The sequence below is a fragment of the Lynx rufus genome, unplaced genomic scaffold, assembly GCF_022079265.1.
Source record: "Lynx rufus isolate CCGP_SWC_20201006 ecotype Redwood Valley unplaced genomic scaffold, mLynRuf1.p SCAF_5, whole genome shotgun sequence".
In the NCBI taxonomy this organism is placed as follows: domain Eukaryota; kingdom Metazoa; phylum Chordata; class Mammalia; order Carnivora; family Felidae; genus Lynx; species Lynx rufus.
Genome location: NW_025814867.1, coordinates 89,735,330 through 89,750,410, shown reverse-complemented (window position 1 = coordinate 89,750,410; position 15,081 = coordinate 89,735,330). Strand labels below are relative to the sequence as shown.

The 15,081-nt window shown below is 49.8% G+C and overlaps 1 protein-coding gene across 4 annotated transcripts in view; it reads right to left on the bottom strand.

Annotated features, from left to right (window-relative positions):
- MYLK (myosin light chain kinase) overlaps nucleotides 1-15,081 on the bottom strand; it is a 211,298-nt gene that overhangs the window by 54,637 nt on the left and 141,580 nt on the right. For 2 of the 4 annotated variants that reach the window (XM_047099178.1, XM_047099179.1), the window contains one exon: nucleotides 12,197-12,283. In XM_047099178.1, coding sequence (XP_046955134.1) covers nucleotides 12,197-12,283 — 87 coding nt within the window. Of the gene's footprint in view, nucleotides 1-2,098; nucleotides 2,172-11,967; nucleotides 12,153-12,196; nucleotides 12,284-15,081 lie in introns of those variants that run through there. The other 2 variants (XM_047099180.1, XM_047099181.1) reach the window with 2 other exon arrangements.

The window sequence follows — 15,081 nt, the reverse complement described above, 5'->3', positions numbered from 1 at the left end:
ATGAAGGAGTGCACTGTGGGCTGAGGAGATGGTTAGGAAGCACTCAGTGGTGGGACACAGAACGGATCTGAGGGCCTGAGAACATCTGAACTGGAGAAAGAAGGGCCCCATGGCTCAGGAACAGAGAGGGGTTCAGAGTTGAGGGTCAGGGTGTTTGGTGGATGCTGTCCAGAGTGTAAGACTAGGATTAGAGAACAGTGGTGTGAAGGTAGTGTGACAATTTAAAGAAAATAAAAAAATTCAGTCACAGCAGTCACGTTTCAAGTGCTCGACAGCCACACATGGTTCGTGGCTACCATATTGCGCAGACACGGAATATCACTGTCATCACGGTGCTGGTCTAGAATCCCAAGTTTGAGAGTTAGGTCTTTGTCCTGACTGAACAGGGAGTCCTCACACAAACGGCAGTTGGGTTGGGCTCAGGGACCCCTGGAGGTCTCTCCACCTCCTGGGGGACAAGGCTATCCAATTAGGAAGCTACTGCCATCCTTTGGGAAGGAAATGATCAAGGTCCAGCCTTGGTAAAGGCAGTCGCAAAGTAAATACAAGTAGGAGACAGAAGAAAGTTAAAACAATTTAGGGGCTGAAAAAGAGGGAGGTACAAAGATTCCTCAGAGATTTCTGGCTTGGATAAATGGGGAAAATTAAAGTGACAGAATACGAAATTTGGAAGGGAAAGACGAGGCATTTGGTTTTGTCCAAGTGAATATGGCAGACGAAAGAATTTAACCCGCTTATAGGCTAGATGCCCAGGATCAGAATTCTAGAGAGAGGTTGGTGGAGATTGGAAGTGCAAGACTCCAGAATCAAACATGCAATCATAATGGAAACTGTGAGGATGGTTCAGTTCCTTGGGGGCAAGAATGCAGTGAAAGATGAGAAGGGGCCAGGGTCTGATCCCAGGTGATGCCCATGGTGAGGAGCTGGGAATTAGGAGAGGGCTATGGACCCCGAGAGATGGAAGGACTGTCACTGCAAGCAAGGGTGGAGAAGAATAGGCACTGGGAACTAGACTTCAGGTATGATCAGCACTGAGTGATGGGTAAGGTTTGAGAGGACAGGTGCCATGAGACAGTGGGGTCAGAAGTCACTCCAGAGGAAATTCTCAAGGAAACAGGTAGGGAGTCAGCTAATCTGATAAGAATTCTGGAGTTGAAGGGACAAGGACAAACAGGGTGATGGAAGAGGGAATGTCAACCAAGCAAGGTTTCTTCCCAGGTGAGAGAAGAGTACAGGTTTGAAAGCAGAAGGCTAGGAGTCAGTGGAGAGGGGGAGCCCCAAGATGGAACAGCATGGGAAAGACAAACCCCTTGGAAGTGAGTACCAGATGGGCTATGGAACAGCAATGACAGGTCAAGCCACGAAGCCCCTGCCCCTCTTCATCTAGGGCTGCTGGGAAGGGAGAGGCACAACTGGGAGAGGCCCGCACGGGAAGATAAGGGCTTCTACGAGAGCCAGCGTCTGACCTCCCATGGAGAACAAAAGCCACCTGTTCACGGTTGCTTTGTGGAGCTGCTGTTATCCCCCCAAATTTATATGTTGAAACTCGAGCTTCCCAGCACTTCATAATATGACCATATTTGGAGATAGGGCCTTTAAAGAGGTAATTAAATTACGGTGAAGCCATGGGGCGGGGGTCCTAATTCACACCGCCTGGTGTCCTTATAAGAAGAGAAAATGTGGACACACAGAAACACCAGGGATACATGCACAGAGACGAGGCCACGTGAGGACAGTGAGAAAGTGCCCATCTGCAAACCAAGGAGAGAGGCCTCAGAAGAAACCAACCTGCCAACATGCTGAACTTGGACTTCCAGCCTCCAGAACTGTGAGACAACATACTTCTGTTGTTTAAGCCACCAAGTCTATGATACTTTGTTGTGCAGCCACAGCAGACTAGAGCAGCTGTGGATGGGCTCTGGAGGCCAGTAAGGAGCTTGATAGCCCCAGGAATGGCTGGCCAAGAGCTAGTAAGGAGGATGGCAGTTAGCATACCATGAAATCTGATGACTCCGAAGTCCCACTCTTTACTAACCTTGGCAGCCCTAGTAAACCTACGTGGCCCTAGTAAACCTAGAAGTAGGGTCCCAACCAGTACCTGTCTTCCTCTGTCACGGTTAAATGGATTGAGGGCCAAAGTTTCATGTTTGTTCTATAAATCTGCATCTTCTGCTGTTTGAATTGGTTAGCATTTAAAGCTGGCTTAGTTCCTGTTAGTAAAGACAATTTTAAATGTTAATGATGTTCTATATCCTATTCTATACATATTTTATACGAGCATCTGCTGAAATCCATTAACTGTGTTCGGGGCTTAGAAGAATATATTTAATAGGTTGGAAAGCAGAATCCCCTGATCCTAAAACCTGGTTTCTCACAGTGACCTGGGCTCAGTGCATACAGTGTCTAACCCACGATCTCATTGTCCTTTTTCCCCCTGGGTTCCTTCCCCAACCACATACAAGCAGGGCACCTCACATTGTTTCCATGTCATGAAAAAGGAGATAGATTCCCACAAAAGCCAGGTGATTTGTGAGGCTCATAACACCAGATGGGGCCAAGTTAGACACAGGAACCACGCCTCCTGATGCCCCGTGTGGCTACTCTCTGTTCCATCCTCATATGCAAGCCCTCAACGCCCTTCTCTGTCCCCCTGCAGGAATGCAGTGGGCACAGGCTCTGGAGCTGGGCTTGGGTTTAAATACTGCCCTGTCGCTCCCTAGGCTGTTGATTTAAAGCATGTTACTTAATGGGGCGCCTGGGTGGCTCAGTGGGTTAGTCGTCTGACTTCAGCTCGGGTCATGATCTTGCAGTTCATGAGTTTGAGCCCCGGGTTGGGCTATGTGCTGACAGCTCAGAGCCTGGAGCCTGCTTCCGATTCTGTCTCTCTCTCTCTCTCTGCCCCTCTCCCACTTGCACTCTGTCTCTCTCATAAATAAACATTAAAAGAAAAGTAGGTTACTTAGCCTTTTGGAGCTTTCGTTTCCTCATTCAAAACATGTGAAGGGGATAAGTAAAATTTGTTGTAAAGCATTAAGCTACGTTGTAAAGAAGGTGGAGCACAGGGTGCATGCTCTACTACCAGGCCCTCACCCCAGTCGCCCCTCTTCCCCAGATGGATCCCCAGAGGACTTCTCTGTCCACTCTGTCACCTATTTAGTATGCTACCCTGTATCAGCTGAGCTCTGTACCTACATGATATCTCTCATGCTGCTCCTGGAGTTCCTTCTCCCAGTTCAAGTCCTCAGGTAACCCTCTTGCTGGTCCAGATGCTCAAACTCTCAGCTCTCCCTGGGTTACTAACTAGTTTCCTCTTCTCTGGATTCATCCATCTTACCACCTTGTTGTCTTATACTAATGTCAGCCCTTTGTCTCTCATTCCCTTTCCAACACCTTAAACTTTTGCACCACCCATTGTCAAAGAGGAATATTCTAGAAGGAAAATAAAACCCAACTATATTTGCAAATCCCATGGCAGCTACCAACCACACTGTCAGGCTAGGAGGGCAAAACATCCTCCTGTGGCCTGCCACTTGGTCTGTCCCTCAGGGGAGGAGCTCAGTCCCCTCCCCCAGACAGTCAGCCCCAGGATGCACCCCCTTCCTGGCATAGCACTGCTGTCAGGGTACTTTGTTCACTGCTTAGAGTTCTTCTTCTTCTTCTTCTTCTTCTTCTTCTTCTTCTTCTTTTTTAAAGTTTATTTATTTATTTTGAGAGAGACACAGAGAGACAGAGCAAGCAGGGGAGAAGCAGAGACAGTAGGGGACAGAGGATCCCAAGCAGGCTCCCCGTTGGCAGCAGAGACAGCAGAGAGCTCGATGTCGGGCTCGAAACCATGAACTGTGAAATTATGACCTGAGATGAAGTCAGATGCTTAACTGACTGAGCCACCCAGGAGTCTCTACAGTTTCTCTTCTTATCCCTCTCTCTGCCAGCTTTGTTCTACCTGGGGCCCAGACCTCTTTCTCAGCCCATCTATACATCCCACTACCTGACCGTCCCTTCTCCTGGCACATACTGCAAGCCCAGCATGTCCAAAAGTAAATCCAGGATCTTTTCCTCAAACCTGCTGCTTGCCCCTGTTTCTCCCAAGGCCCCCTCCCTACCATCCCCAGTCACTAGCATCGGTCAATTCCATTCACTCCATACCTCCTCGGTCTGCCACCTTCCACATCCCCACTGTCACCATTCTAGTCCAAACTACTACTGCTTCAGCCTCTGGTCCCCCGTCCCTGTCCTAATACGGCCGTCATTCCAAGGCCATCACTCCACTGTTTAAATGTCTCCGATGGCCACCCACTGCCACTTAACATAAAGTCCAACTCATCTTACAAAGGCCTCTGAGATGTGTCCCCAGCTTTTGTCCCATCTTCTTTCTTACTCTTCCCTCTTAGGGAATACCGTCACCCAGGCCCTTGGCGCTCAATGTCAGCGGCTTGCAGAATGGAGTGTGCATTATGAACACCTGGGAAATTTGCTAGAAACACAGTTCCTGGCTGTCCAGGGCATGATGATGCTGTTGGGCCCTGCATCACCCTCCAGGAGGGCTGCTCTATCCCCCACACTGAATGCCTTTCCATTTCTGCAGTACTGGCCACTGTCGCCAGCTCTTTGCCGATTCTGGTACCTTCTTCCAGTAGGCCTCACCTCATCCATCACTACTGTCAGGCTGGGTTCCATGCTGCTTGGAGGTGGTTCTTTCTTAGCACTCCTCACAACGTATTACGATGCAGAAACACCTGTCCAACATGCATACCTCACAGCACACTCCCTGGAGACAGGAACAGGGGCCCATTTTGTTCACCTGTTGTACTGCCAGTGCCTAGTGTGGTACTTGGCATATGCTTGAAAAGCTATTAAAGGAACAAGTGGAGCCCCTGAGGATCTTTGTTAACCTGGGAGTTTCTAAGAACAGTCCACCCCCCCCACCCCTGGGGCTCTGATGCTGAGAGATAAAGCCCTGGGGCTTGAATCCCTCTGCAACTTCCCATTAAAAGCAGATCCTCTTTGCTCTGTCACCAACTAGATCAAAGCCGTTGGGCGCCGCGTCTTCCACTCTAAAGAGGAGACAGGCTGGAAGAGGTGCAGCAGCCCAGTGAAAACATCATGAACAAAGCACTGAACTTGGATGCCTGCTGGGGAAACCTGGGGCAGCGATGGGGAGGCCAGCCTCCCGGCTGTCTGGGCAACCCAGCATTTTGCTTCTGCACCAGGCCTGCCCAAGTCCTGACCTACTCCTGCTGAACCTTCCTGCTGCCCTGAGTGGTGGTGGGGGGAGGGAGCTAGAGGGGAGGAGGTCAGTACGCACAGGAATTTCCAGACTGCTCAGTCTGAAAGCACAGGAGTGCCTCTCCCATGAATCAACAGGGCAGAAGACCTGGGCAAGCTTTTGGGAGATATTTGCCGAGACTAAAGGTAGGCCTCTTAGCGTCAAAAGCGTCTGAGATAATGGAAAGCAAAGGAGAATTAGGGAGGTGGCACGAACAGCCTCGGGTACAGGGAGGTCCCTGGATGTCTGCTTCTCTGGGGACATTTCCCTTTTTAGGTAGTTAACTAAAAATAGACATCAAACCCTTCACAATTCCCAAAATCAGCATTAACTTTCTACCAAAGGCTCCTGAAGGTGACTCAGGCTGGGTGAAGTGTGGAGGAAGCATTCACGCACAGGGCTGTGTCAGAGAAGGGAGGGCGGCTGTGCGGACTTGAGGATGAAAGGTCGAATCCCACCACCCTGCACTCAGGTAGACTCAGGGCTCTGGGTGACTTGACAAGCCCCCAACACTTCCCTGCCCCTTGCACACACCAGGCCCTTCCAGTATGTCTAATAGACAGACCTATGGAGAAATATTGGTCATATTCCCAGAATTAACATCTCTGGGCAAATTTCGTGAACACATCTCCTCCTATCAAAGGCTGTCACACAAGAAGATTCCAGAGGAACACTGCTCTTCTTGTTACTGCGAATGCTTATCCCCAAGCCCCTAGGATACAGAATGTGGGGATGGTTGTGAAAGAGGCAGCCTGGCATGGCCAGGATGGCAGTGCCAATGTCCTCTCTGGGGAGGACCCGTCCTCCCACTTAACAGGATCATGGGAGACAATGGAAGAGCTGGGGAAGGAGCTGGAAGCAGCAGCTCAGGGATGGAGGTCACAGGGTCACATGCATGGCAGGGTGGGGGGTGATAATGGGTACTATCACTCCTCATGGACAATATTTTGGTTGAGAGTAACTAGTAGTTGGCACCAGCTTTCAAATTCGTGGAATTCATGGAAGTACCCCAGCTTCTCTTTCAGGGTCCCACATCTTCCAGTGTCAAGCAAGTATTGATGCCAATCCTCCACCTGTCCAGCAATTCCTTCCAGCTCTTTGAATACTATGGTGACTTAACATCCCCCATGACTCCAAGAGAATATTTAAAAGAAAGATATGATCCTGAGGGAATCTTCCAGGAAAACTGGACGCTACTTTTGACATCCAAAGATGCTTTCAAGATGATATAACTTTTGGTTTCAGAGAGACACCCATATGGAGGGCCAAGGCAAAGACATCTAAAAGCAAAATCTGGAATGGTCCATCGTGGTGACTGAAGCCAAAGTGACCAATGTCAGGCCAATGCCAGGCAAGGAATACACAGGGGTGTTCTGTCTGCATCGTCCCCAAATCCCACAAGTGCAGTAGAGGCAGGGACCCTTAAAGCATGGGAACTCATGAATCAATGTGAAAAATCACATGCTCATTATGGGCTGGACACTGACATTTCTCAGACAAACAGGCCCTGGTTCCTGTCCTCAAGTTATAAAAGTGACTTCTGCTCATTTACCTGTTTTCAAAACAACATCAGCTCTACAGACTGACAAGGAGGAATCCCTTAGTCTGTTATCACCCTGGCATCGCCTCATCTGTATTTTGTTTTAAGTTTATTTATTTATTTTTTAAAAAGAGACAGAGAGACAGAGAGACAGTGGGAAATAGAAAATCTCAAGCAGGCTCCGCATTGTCAGCACAGAGCCCGATGTGGGGCTCCAACTCACGAACTAGGAGATCATGACCTAAGCCAAAATTAAGAGTCAGATGCTTAACAGACAGAGCCACCCAGGTGCCCCTTCATCTGTATTTTCTAAAACCATTTCTTAAGCCCCATCAATGCCTCCCTCACAAAAAATTCCATTCAGATCCCCTCCAGCTGGAATCCCCTAGAACCGGACCTTCTGCTTAAAGCCTCTTTCTCATAAGGATGTTTCTGCTGCTGTGCAACCCAACCCACATTTGCTGTAGTGTCAACCCATCACATATTGGATGATATAAGGGGGAGTTAGCTGACCTCACCTGAACAATGTCAGACACACACACACACACACACACACACACACACACACAAAAGCATTCCATTGAACGAACTGCTATCAGAGATGGAAAAATTCTGGGCTCAGTTGGAGTCCCCATCTGACAGGTCTGGAGACGAATGGCTTTGACCAAGGCCATATGTTCAATGAGAGGCAGAACCAAGACTTTTGTCCCTTGCTTTCCAGCCTAGTGCTTTCTGGCTATGTCTTGTGCTGGAGCACTGCCCCAGAGCCAGGCGCAAGAAATGCGCATCTGGACATCCAACAAGGTGCTGCTGCCTCCCCGTGCCTACTCAAATCAGGCGGAGTCTTGGGTGCTTCACCCTGGGCCTGTGCACTTCTTTCTTGCTCTTTCTCCAAAGGTAGGGGATGACCATTCTGAACTGGAGGAGTGGATGAAGTGTTCCAAGAGTGCTGACAGTAAATTCCCATCGAGGGGGGGAAAGGACCATTAAAGGATATCAGGACAATTGACAAAAACTGAATGCAGACCCTGCATTAAATAGTAGTATTGGTTCAATGTTAACTGTCCTGATTTTAGTAACTGCATTGTGGTTATGTTCTTAGGAGTTACACAATGACATATTTAGAGGTCAAGGGCATGATGTCTCTAATTTATTCATAAATGGTATCTATATACCTACATGATGCATGGTGAATATATATGAATATATACATAGTGTGCATACATATGTATGAATATCTGATAAATGGTGAATATATCTATATGAATTCATACATAGAGAATGCGAGGACACTGGGAAAAAATGTAAATAATTGGTGGATCTCAGTAATGGGTACATACAAGAGTTCCTTATACTATTCTTGCAACTTTTCTATAAATTTGAAATTATATCAAAATAAAGTTATAAAAAAATGCCTGTTGAGAGGCATGCAGCAAACACCGTGACAGGTCTCAGGACCCAGCTGTCACTCTCCTTGTCCCCCCAGCTCTCAGGGCAGCAGACTCCTGCCCTGCCGTGGCCTGGGGGCAGCACTTGCCCAGGCTTGTGTGGACTGCACGAAGTACAGCTCTGAGACCGGCAAGGCACAGTGCTGCAGCAGGAACATGGATCAGGGTTGTCCTCACAATTCCAGATCTTACCAGCTGTCAGACCCTGGGCAGGACAATTTAGCTCTCTGAGGCTCAGTTTTGCCCATCTGTAAGATGAGAACTACTTGTAGCTCAGTTGAATGAGACCTGCCTGAAGTGATCTGTGACTAAGCGCCTTAGAGGATGCCTGCTGCACGGGGGCTCAGTAGACACTAAGTGAGCACCTGAGTGGGGGGCTTCACAGCATCCCTTCCAGTGGGATCCTCCCTCCAGTGCTCCAGCAATGTCATCATTTCGCTTCAAACCACACTCCTCTCTCCTTCATAACCTGGCCCAGAGTTTCCCTGGTCCCAGGTCACCCCAAACGACCACTCCTCGTTCCTGTACTTGGAAGTTAGTGTCTGGCAGGTTAGCTTGTACTTCTGGTTTCTCTCACCCTCCTACCTGGCTTGGCAGATGGAACTGGCTTTTCCCTCATGGTCCCCAGCAATACTCCCAAGGGCCCTCAGGCCATTGTGCGGACATGTGCCCTCTACTCTTATACCTGACAACTCACACACAGGACTGACCAACACAGCTGGGGGTGGGAAGAGGTCATCCAGGGAGGGATCTGGCTATGATCTGTTTGGCAAGAAAACCACTTGGCCTTCCCTCGATTACTGGCAGGAGAAACGGACTTCCTGGTTAGATTAGGTACTTCCCAGCCCTTGAAAAAAATGAACACATGTTATAGACAGACAGCTCAGAGACAAGAGAATCAATTGGGCTTTCTCATGGGATCAGAGATGTCTGGGACCAGGGATGGCCATGCTAAGAGAAAAAAGGCAAGTTGCAGAGGTGTCCAGGTTACGTGCTGTATTTACATAAGTATATGTAAGTGCATAGAAAAAGAATAATTGTAACTATATTTGAGGAGGTGAGTGGAACTGGGGGTAGATTAAAGAGGGCTTTTATGTTGCACCTGGTGTATTTCTATACTGTTTAGAATGTTTTAAAGAAGAATGCATGCATATTTAATTTATGTAATTAATAAATAATACAAATTAGCCCAACAAGTGAGAAAAGAATTAGGGGTACAGGCCTAAAAGACACCTCCTTCATTTCCTATCTCTGAGCAGCTGTCTTCTTAGGAGCCTCTGGGAAGGAAGCCCCATGGTGTTCAGGAGGCACCCAGAGAACTCTACAGGTTTCTGAAGGACACGAACACAGGTATGTAAGCAGGTGGAGGGGCCATCAGAACCACCCGGCTAATGTCCTCAGTGCCCAGAGGGTGATGTGTTGGGATGACGAAAGGTTGGGTGGATGGGCCATTCAAAGTGGTCATTACTGTACACGGAGACACACATTTCCATCCCTTGGGGGGTAAGACATCTGTCTGTAACTGCAAGACAAAGACTAGAGTAAAATTCCCCTTCCACAGACAAGTAGCGTCCTCTGGACTTAATCTAGATATCGATGTATTTGTTTGCTATGGAAAGGGAGACCAGCACTTTCTGCCAGCCCGCCCCTCTCCCTAAGCAGTGCCACTGACTGAGCCCCACTCCCCACTCACTCTGTAGGGGTAAGAACCTTGGCTTCCAGCTCTGCTTCCAGCATCTTGCTCCTTCCTTAAAGACTAGAGATTGTGGGCTGGTGCCAGAGATACTCTGAGGACCTGGGCATGAGGGCTCCTAAGGCAGTGCCACACTGAACAGAGGCAGTAAGGGAGGCCCCCTCTGTTTCTGAAGACCAACAGTGTGGGCACAGGGTGCTTCTAGGCTTCCAGGCTGACCTACCACACCCTGGAATAGCTTAGAGGCTTGAACAAGTACTGAAGCCTGGATCCTACCTCTGGAGATTCTGATCTAACTAGGCTGGGTTGCCCCAGCAGCAGAGGTTTTAAAAGCTCCATAGGTGTGTCTAATATGCAGCTGGGGTTGAGAGCCACCACCCCAAGTCAGATGATGACAACTTGTTCGGTGTGCCCCACAGCCCTCTCTCCCCCAGCGCAAAGGCCCAGCTCCCGGGGCTGCTCACTGTCCCCAGCTTGTTTTCTCCTTCACAACCTTCCCCTGGACCCCACCTCACTGCCCCCAGGATCTGCCTGTAATGGATGTGCCAGAGCTGAGGGCAGCAGGCTGCTGATGGCCCGGCTCAAAGTCCATGCACTCCTGCCTCTGCCCTCAGGAGAGGCGAATGACTGCATCGGTCCCTAAGTCACAACCACCTGGTGCTCTTCGAAGCTCCCATTTTGCCGCAACTAACAGAGCATGGGTCCAAGTGATCCTCTTAGAAAATAAAATCGCCAACCCATTTTTACTGGGTTTTTCTTACAGTTATATACGCATTTCCAGCAACTTATTAAAGGTCTACTCCTGATACTCTGAGCTCCCCACTTTGGTTAAATATCCACTAGACATTATAATTCCAATTTGGCTGCCCCAACATACTAAAGGCTGAGCATCCCCCTGGCAGCTGGCTGGAGTATGCACAAGGAACCCAAGCTCATCATTAGGAGGGTAAATATGCAGCTTTGAAAAGAGGAGAATAAGGGGCACCTGGGTGGCTCAGTCAGTTAAGCGCCGACTCTGGATTTCGGCTCAGGTCATGATCTCATGGTTTGTGAGTTTAAGCCCTGCACTGGGCTCCGTGCTGTCTAGTGCAAAGCCTGCTTAGAATTCTCTATCCCTCTCTCTTTGCCCCTCCTCCTCCTCCTCTCTCTCTCTCTCAAAATAAATAAACTTTAAAAAACACAAATAAAAATTTAAAAATACATACGTATATGCACACATAACTTATATTTTACAACTGCACTGGTATAAAGATGAATATATTAATATTGTGAATTAAAACATTTTCTTTGACCCAAAAGTTTATTTTCTTCTAATTCTATAAGATATTGAGATATTTTTGTGGGGTGTTGTGCCTGATACATCAGCGGGCCCTGGGGGAAGGTGAGACCAGGGAGAGGGAGACACTTTGTAGAGTCACACAAGTCCTTCCTTGCACAGCTATTTATACCACAGCTGCAACTCTAGCACCTCCCTCTACGAGCAAGGCCGGGTCCCTCTATGAGCAAGGCCCGGCATCCCAGAAGCCCCAGGGCCAGCCCTCAGGGGACTCACAGTGGAGGAGGGGTGAGCCACAGACACATCACCAGACACTGGGCAGCAGACAGTGGCAGCAGGGAGGTGCTGAGTGCTCCGGGAGCACACAGGAAGGAAGGGTTACTTGCAGCTGGGGCAAGGACAAACTCAGGGATGACGCGGCTTTTCAGTGGGAGTCTGTCCCATGAAAGAGGTGTCTCACAGAGAGAGGTGCTCCCAGAGCAGAGGCATGATGGAAGCGGCATGGGCACTTCCATCGCACATGGAGGAGCTCGGCCTGGCCTGAGCATAAAGTAAGGATACAGGAGTTGGGGGCAGACTCGGAAAGAAAGGCCAGACCACACGTCAGAACAAGTGTGCACAAGTGCAATGTCTGTGAGGCCCACTTGAATGGGACTGGTAGGCTCTGGGGACCGCTGGGCACCGCAACCAGGAGTGATGAGAGCAGAGCCACGGTTTGGAAAGCTTCTGCCCAGCAGGACTCACCTGGGAGAGATCAGGAGGAGGAGTCTTGGTGAGAAGCACAGAGGGCCTGAGTGAGGTGGCGAGTGGACGTGGGTATGCACCACTAAGGCTGTGCAGAGGCTGGGAGAGGTGGGCAGTGCCAAACGGTCACTGGCCCAGTCACCAAGGCTTCACGGGGTTCGCTGGGGTGCAGGCAAGGAAGCTGGGGCTCAGTCCTGGGGTTGCCTAGGAAAGCTGAGCAAGTACTTACTCTCTGTTCCTAGCACTGGGGGAAGAGAGCTCTTGGGCCTCCGGGCTTTCATCTCCGGGGCCTTGGCATTCTCCCTGGGAGGAGCATCTGGAACAGAACAGGTAATGACGGACATTAGTTGGCTGCTGCCCAAGGAAATGAACAGAGGAGGTGTCTCAATAAAAATCCCACCCCAACCAAAATTACAGCACCCCCCCCACCGGCTCCTCTTTCCACTCTGGGGGCCCTCCGTGCCTGTCGAGCAGATGGCGCCTGCCTCGGGCACCTTCCTCCACTGGAGCACCAAAGAAGGAGCGTGCGCGCACTCCACTGCGCCTTATAAATCAGGTGGAGAGAGCAGTCACCCAGGCAAGATGGATGGACAGGCTATGCTGGGAGCTATTATGCATTCCCCTGCATGGCAGGCACGGGCTGCCAGGAATCACATCGCTGGCAGGGTTGGAGGAGCGGTGGCACCCCTGTGCTCACTTCTCTCCCATCTTTTCCCTTCACTGGGTCTTTACTCGCTGGTGCTAACTGCTCTGTATTTCCAAAAGCCTGCTCTGTATGGAGAGGTCTCTCCGACAGAAGAAAGAGGGGACAAGGTCCATGCCTCAGCTCATGGTCTGGAAGGGGCCTGCACCTTTTGATTTCCCGGACTTCTTTCTACAGATGGTCACTGACAGACTTTAAGACCAGATGAAGGCCTCTGAGCAGGCAGCCGGCATGCCTCACCCCCTCTGGACTGAGCCTTGGACCCATTATGGGAGGCTGTGCACTCCTCCTCAAAGTGGATCCAATGAAACCGAGCCTTCTGGGTGGACCTGAAATGGCACGTGGATGAATGCACAATGCCTTGGTCCTCTCTTCCACGTTCCCTATTCCATTTTAACGTTGAGTGTGGACATCACCACACTCTCTCCCTTGTTGGGGCAGAAGAGTAACATCACACTGGGCTGGGTGGTCAGAAAGGGCCTTACTGGGCCCCAAGGAGACTAGACTTCAGGAAGCTTTGGGGAAACCACCCAGGAACTCGGATAAGAAGGAGCTGGTTAAACAGCTATCACTGTGCTCCAGCATTTTCCCCACAAGGAATTCTCCTCAGGGATGTGCTGAGAGGGAGCCTCCCTGTCAGAGTCCCTTCCTGCCATTCATTTTCTGGCTCCTGAAGACAGGAAACTCAAAGGGAGGAAGGAGGGGGTGGGACTTTCCAGCTGAAGCTTGAACCACATTCCTGTGGCTTGGCTAGGGAGGAAGGGCCATCTTGCTGTCTTGCCTCCTGGATGGGGCAGTCCTAGCTGCTAACACATGCCCTCTCCCAGACTGGTTCCTGGGGCTTTGTGTGGTGGACACAGGTTGCACAGAACTAGGGCCTAGGGATGAACACTTCCCTAGCACACGGTCTCCTGATGCTCCCATCTGGATGCACTTCTAGATGGCATTTGGGTCTCATTTCTGCTTCAGAAGGTGGATCAGCCCGTATAAATCCTCCCACAAAGAGTCAAGCTTCCTTCCTAACCTAAAGCCTGCCCACTCTCAGTTCTAGCTGGGTATTTCAGGAAAGGAGGCCCGGTGTGGGCATCGTCCAAGCTCACCGGCAGCTCCGAGGCACACAGGCCTCTGGGGCTATGGGGGCAACTCCCTACTGAAATCAGCCAAAGCTGTACACATGTAACTACAGGAATGGTTGTGCGTAGGCCTCATGAAAAGCTTCCTAGCAGTATATGGCAGGGAACAGTGCTGAGGGAACCAAGCTGGAAGCCCTACCCTGCCTCCACTATTCTCCTTCTGCCACATTCTATAAGAGCAAACAGAACCCTACATGGTGAGTCAGGGGTCCGTGCCTTCCGTCGCTGACACTGCCTGTGTCCTGTCTCCTCAGTGGCCACCCACACACCAGGTTCCATGTGGATACAGATGGAGAAGCAGAAAGTCCTGTGGGGAGGGGATGATTTCATTTCCTCACACTGGGTATTTTCCCCTGGCCTAATGGTCATTCTCAGCTACAGAAAAATCCTCAGTATTTGTCAACTTGTGTGGTTCTCAGCATTGGCTGCCCATTAGAAGCAGCTGTACATAGGTGTCTCACCCTGTAGATCCTGGTTTAATTGGTCTGGTTAGGGCCTGGGTGTCCATATTATCCAGAAGCTCCACAGATGACTTTCATATGTCACTCCCAGTCTGTGTGTGACATAGGCCGTGTGTGTGTGTGTGTGTGTGTATTTGTATGCACATGTGTGTACGTGCCTGTGTGTCTGAAGGTGGGCATGCGATACATGGAGGGTCTCAGGGACTATTCTGAGAGACAGGAACACCTATCGTTGTATCTCTTGACGTCTGGGGACTAGGGTACCATCAACCAGGGTGTAGCAGTCTATGTTTCTTTCTTCCCTTCCTTCAAGACCTGATAGGCACCAATGACAATTTACAGGAAGGTATACTCCAAAGTGTGTTTGTTTTCCCCTTTTTTAAAGAAGAAGAAGAGACAGCCAAGAGTGTACAGAGCTCTGTGCTTCTTGGCTTGAATACTCTCTCTGCCCGTCTTTCTTCTGGTGAGTTCTGGGGACATCGCAGGAGAAAGGTGAAGAAGGATCGGGATTGCTTTGTTTTTTTGTTTTTTGTTTTTTTTTAACTGGTGTGTAACTTGAGGCATAAGCAAGCCAAGGATGAGAGGCTGGTCTTCCTGGGTTCCTAAGGAAGGGACACAGGGACAGAGATTCCTTCTCTCCTCGTGGGGTCGCATGGGCCTTTGCTTCTAAGCGGCATTAGAGTAGAGACCGGGGAGGAGGGTACCAGTTTTGGCTTTGTCATTAGCAATCTTGGGATCATGAGCAAATCATGTCAACTGCCCTGGGTCTCTATTTCCACACCCATGCAAAGGAAAGTACATTTATTCCTTCTACCAT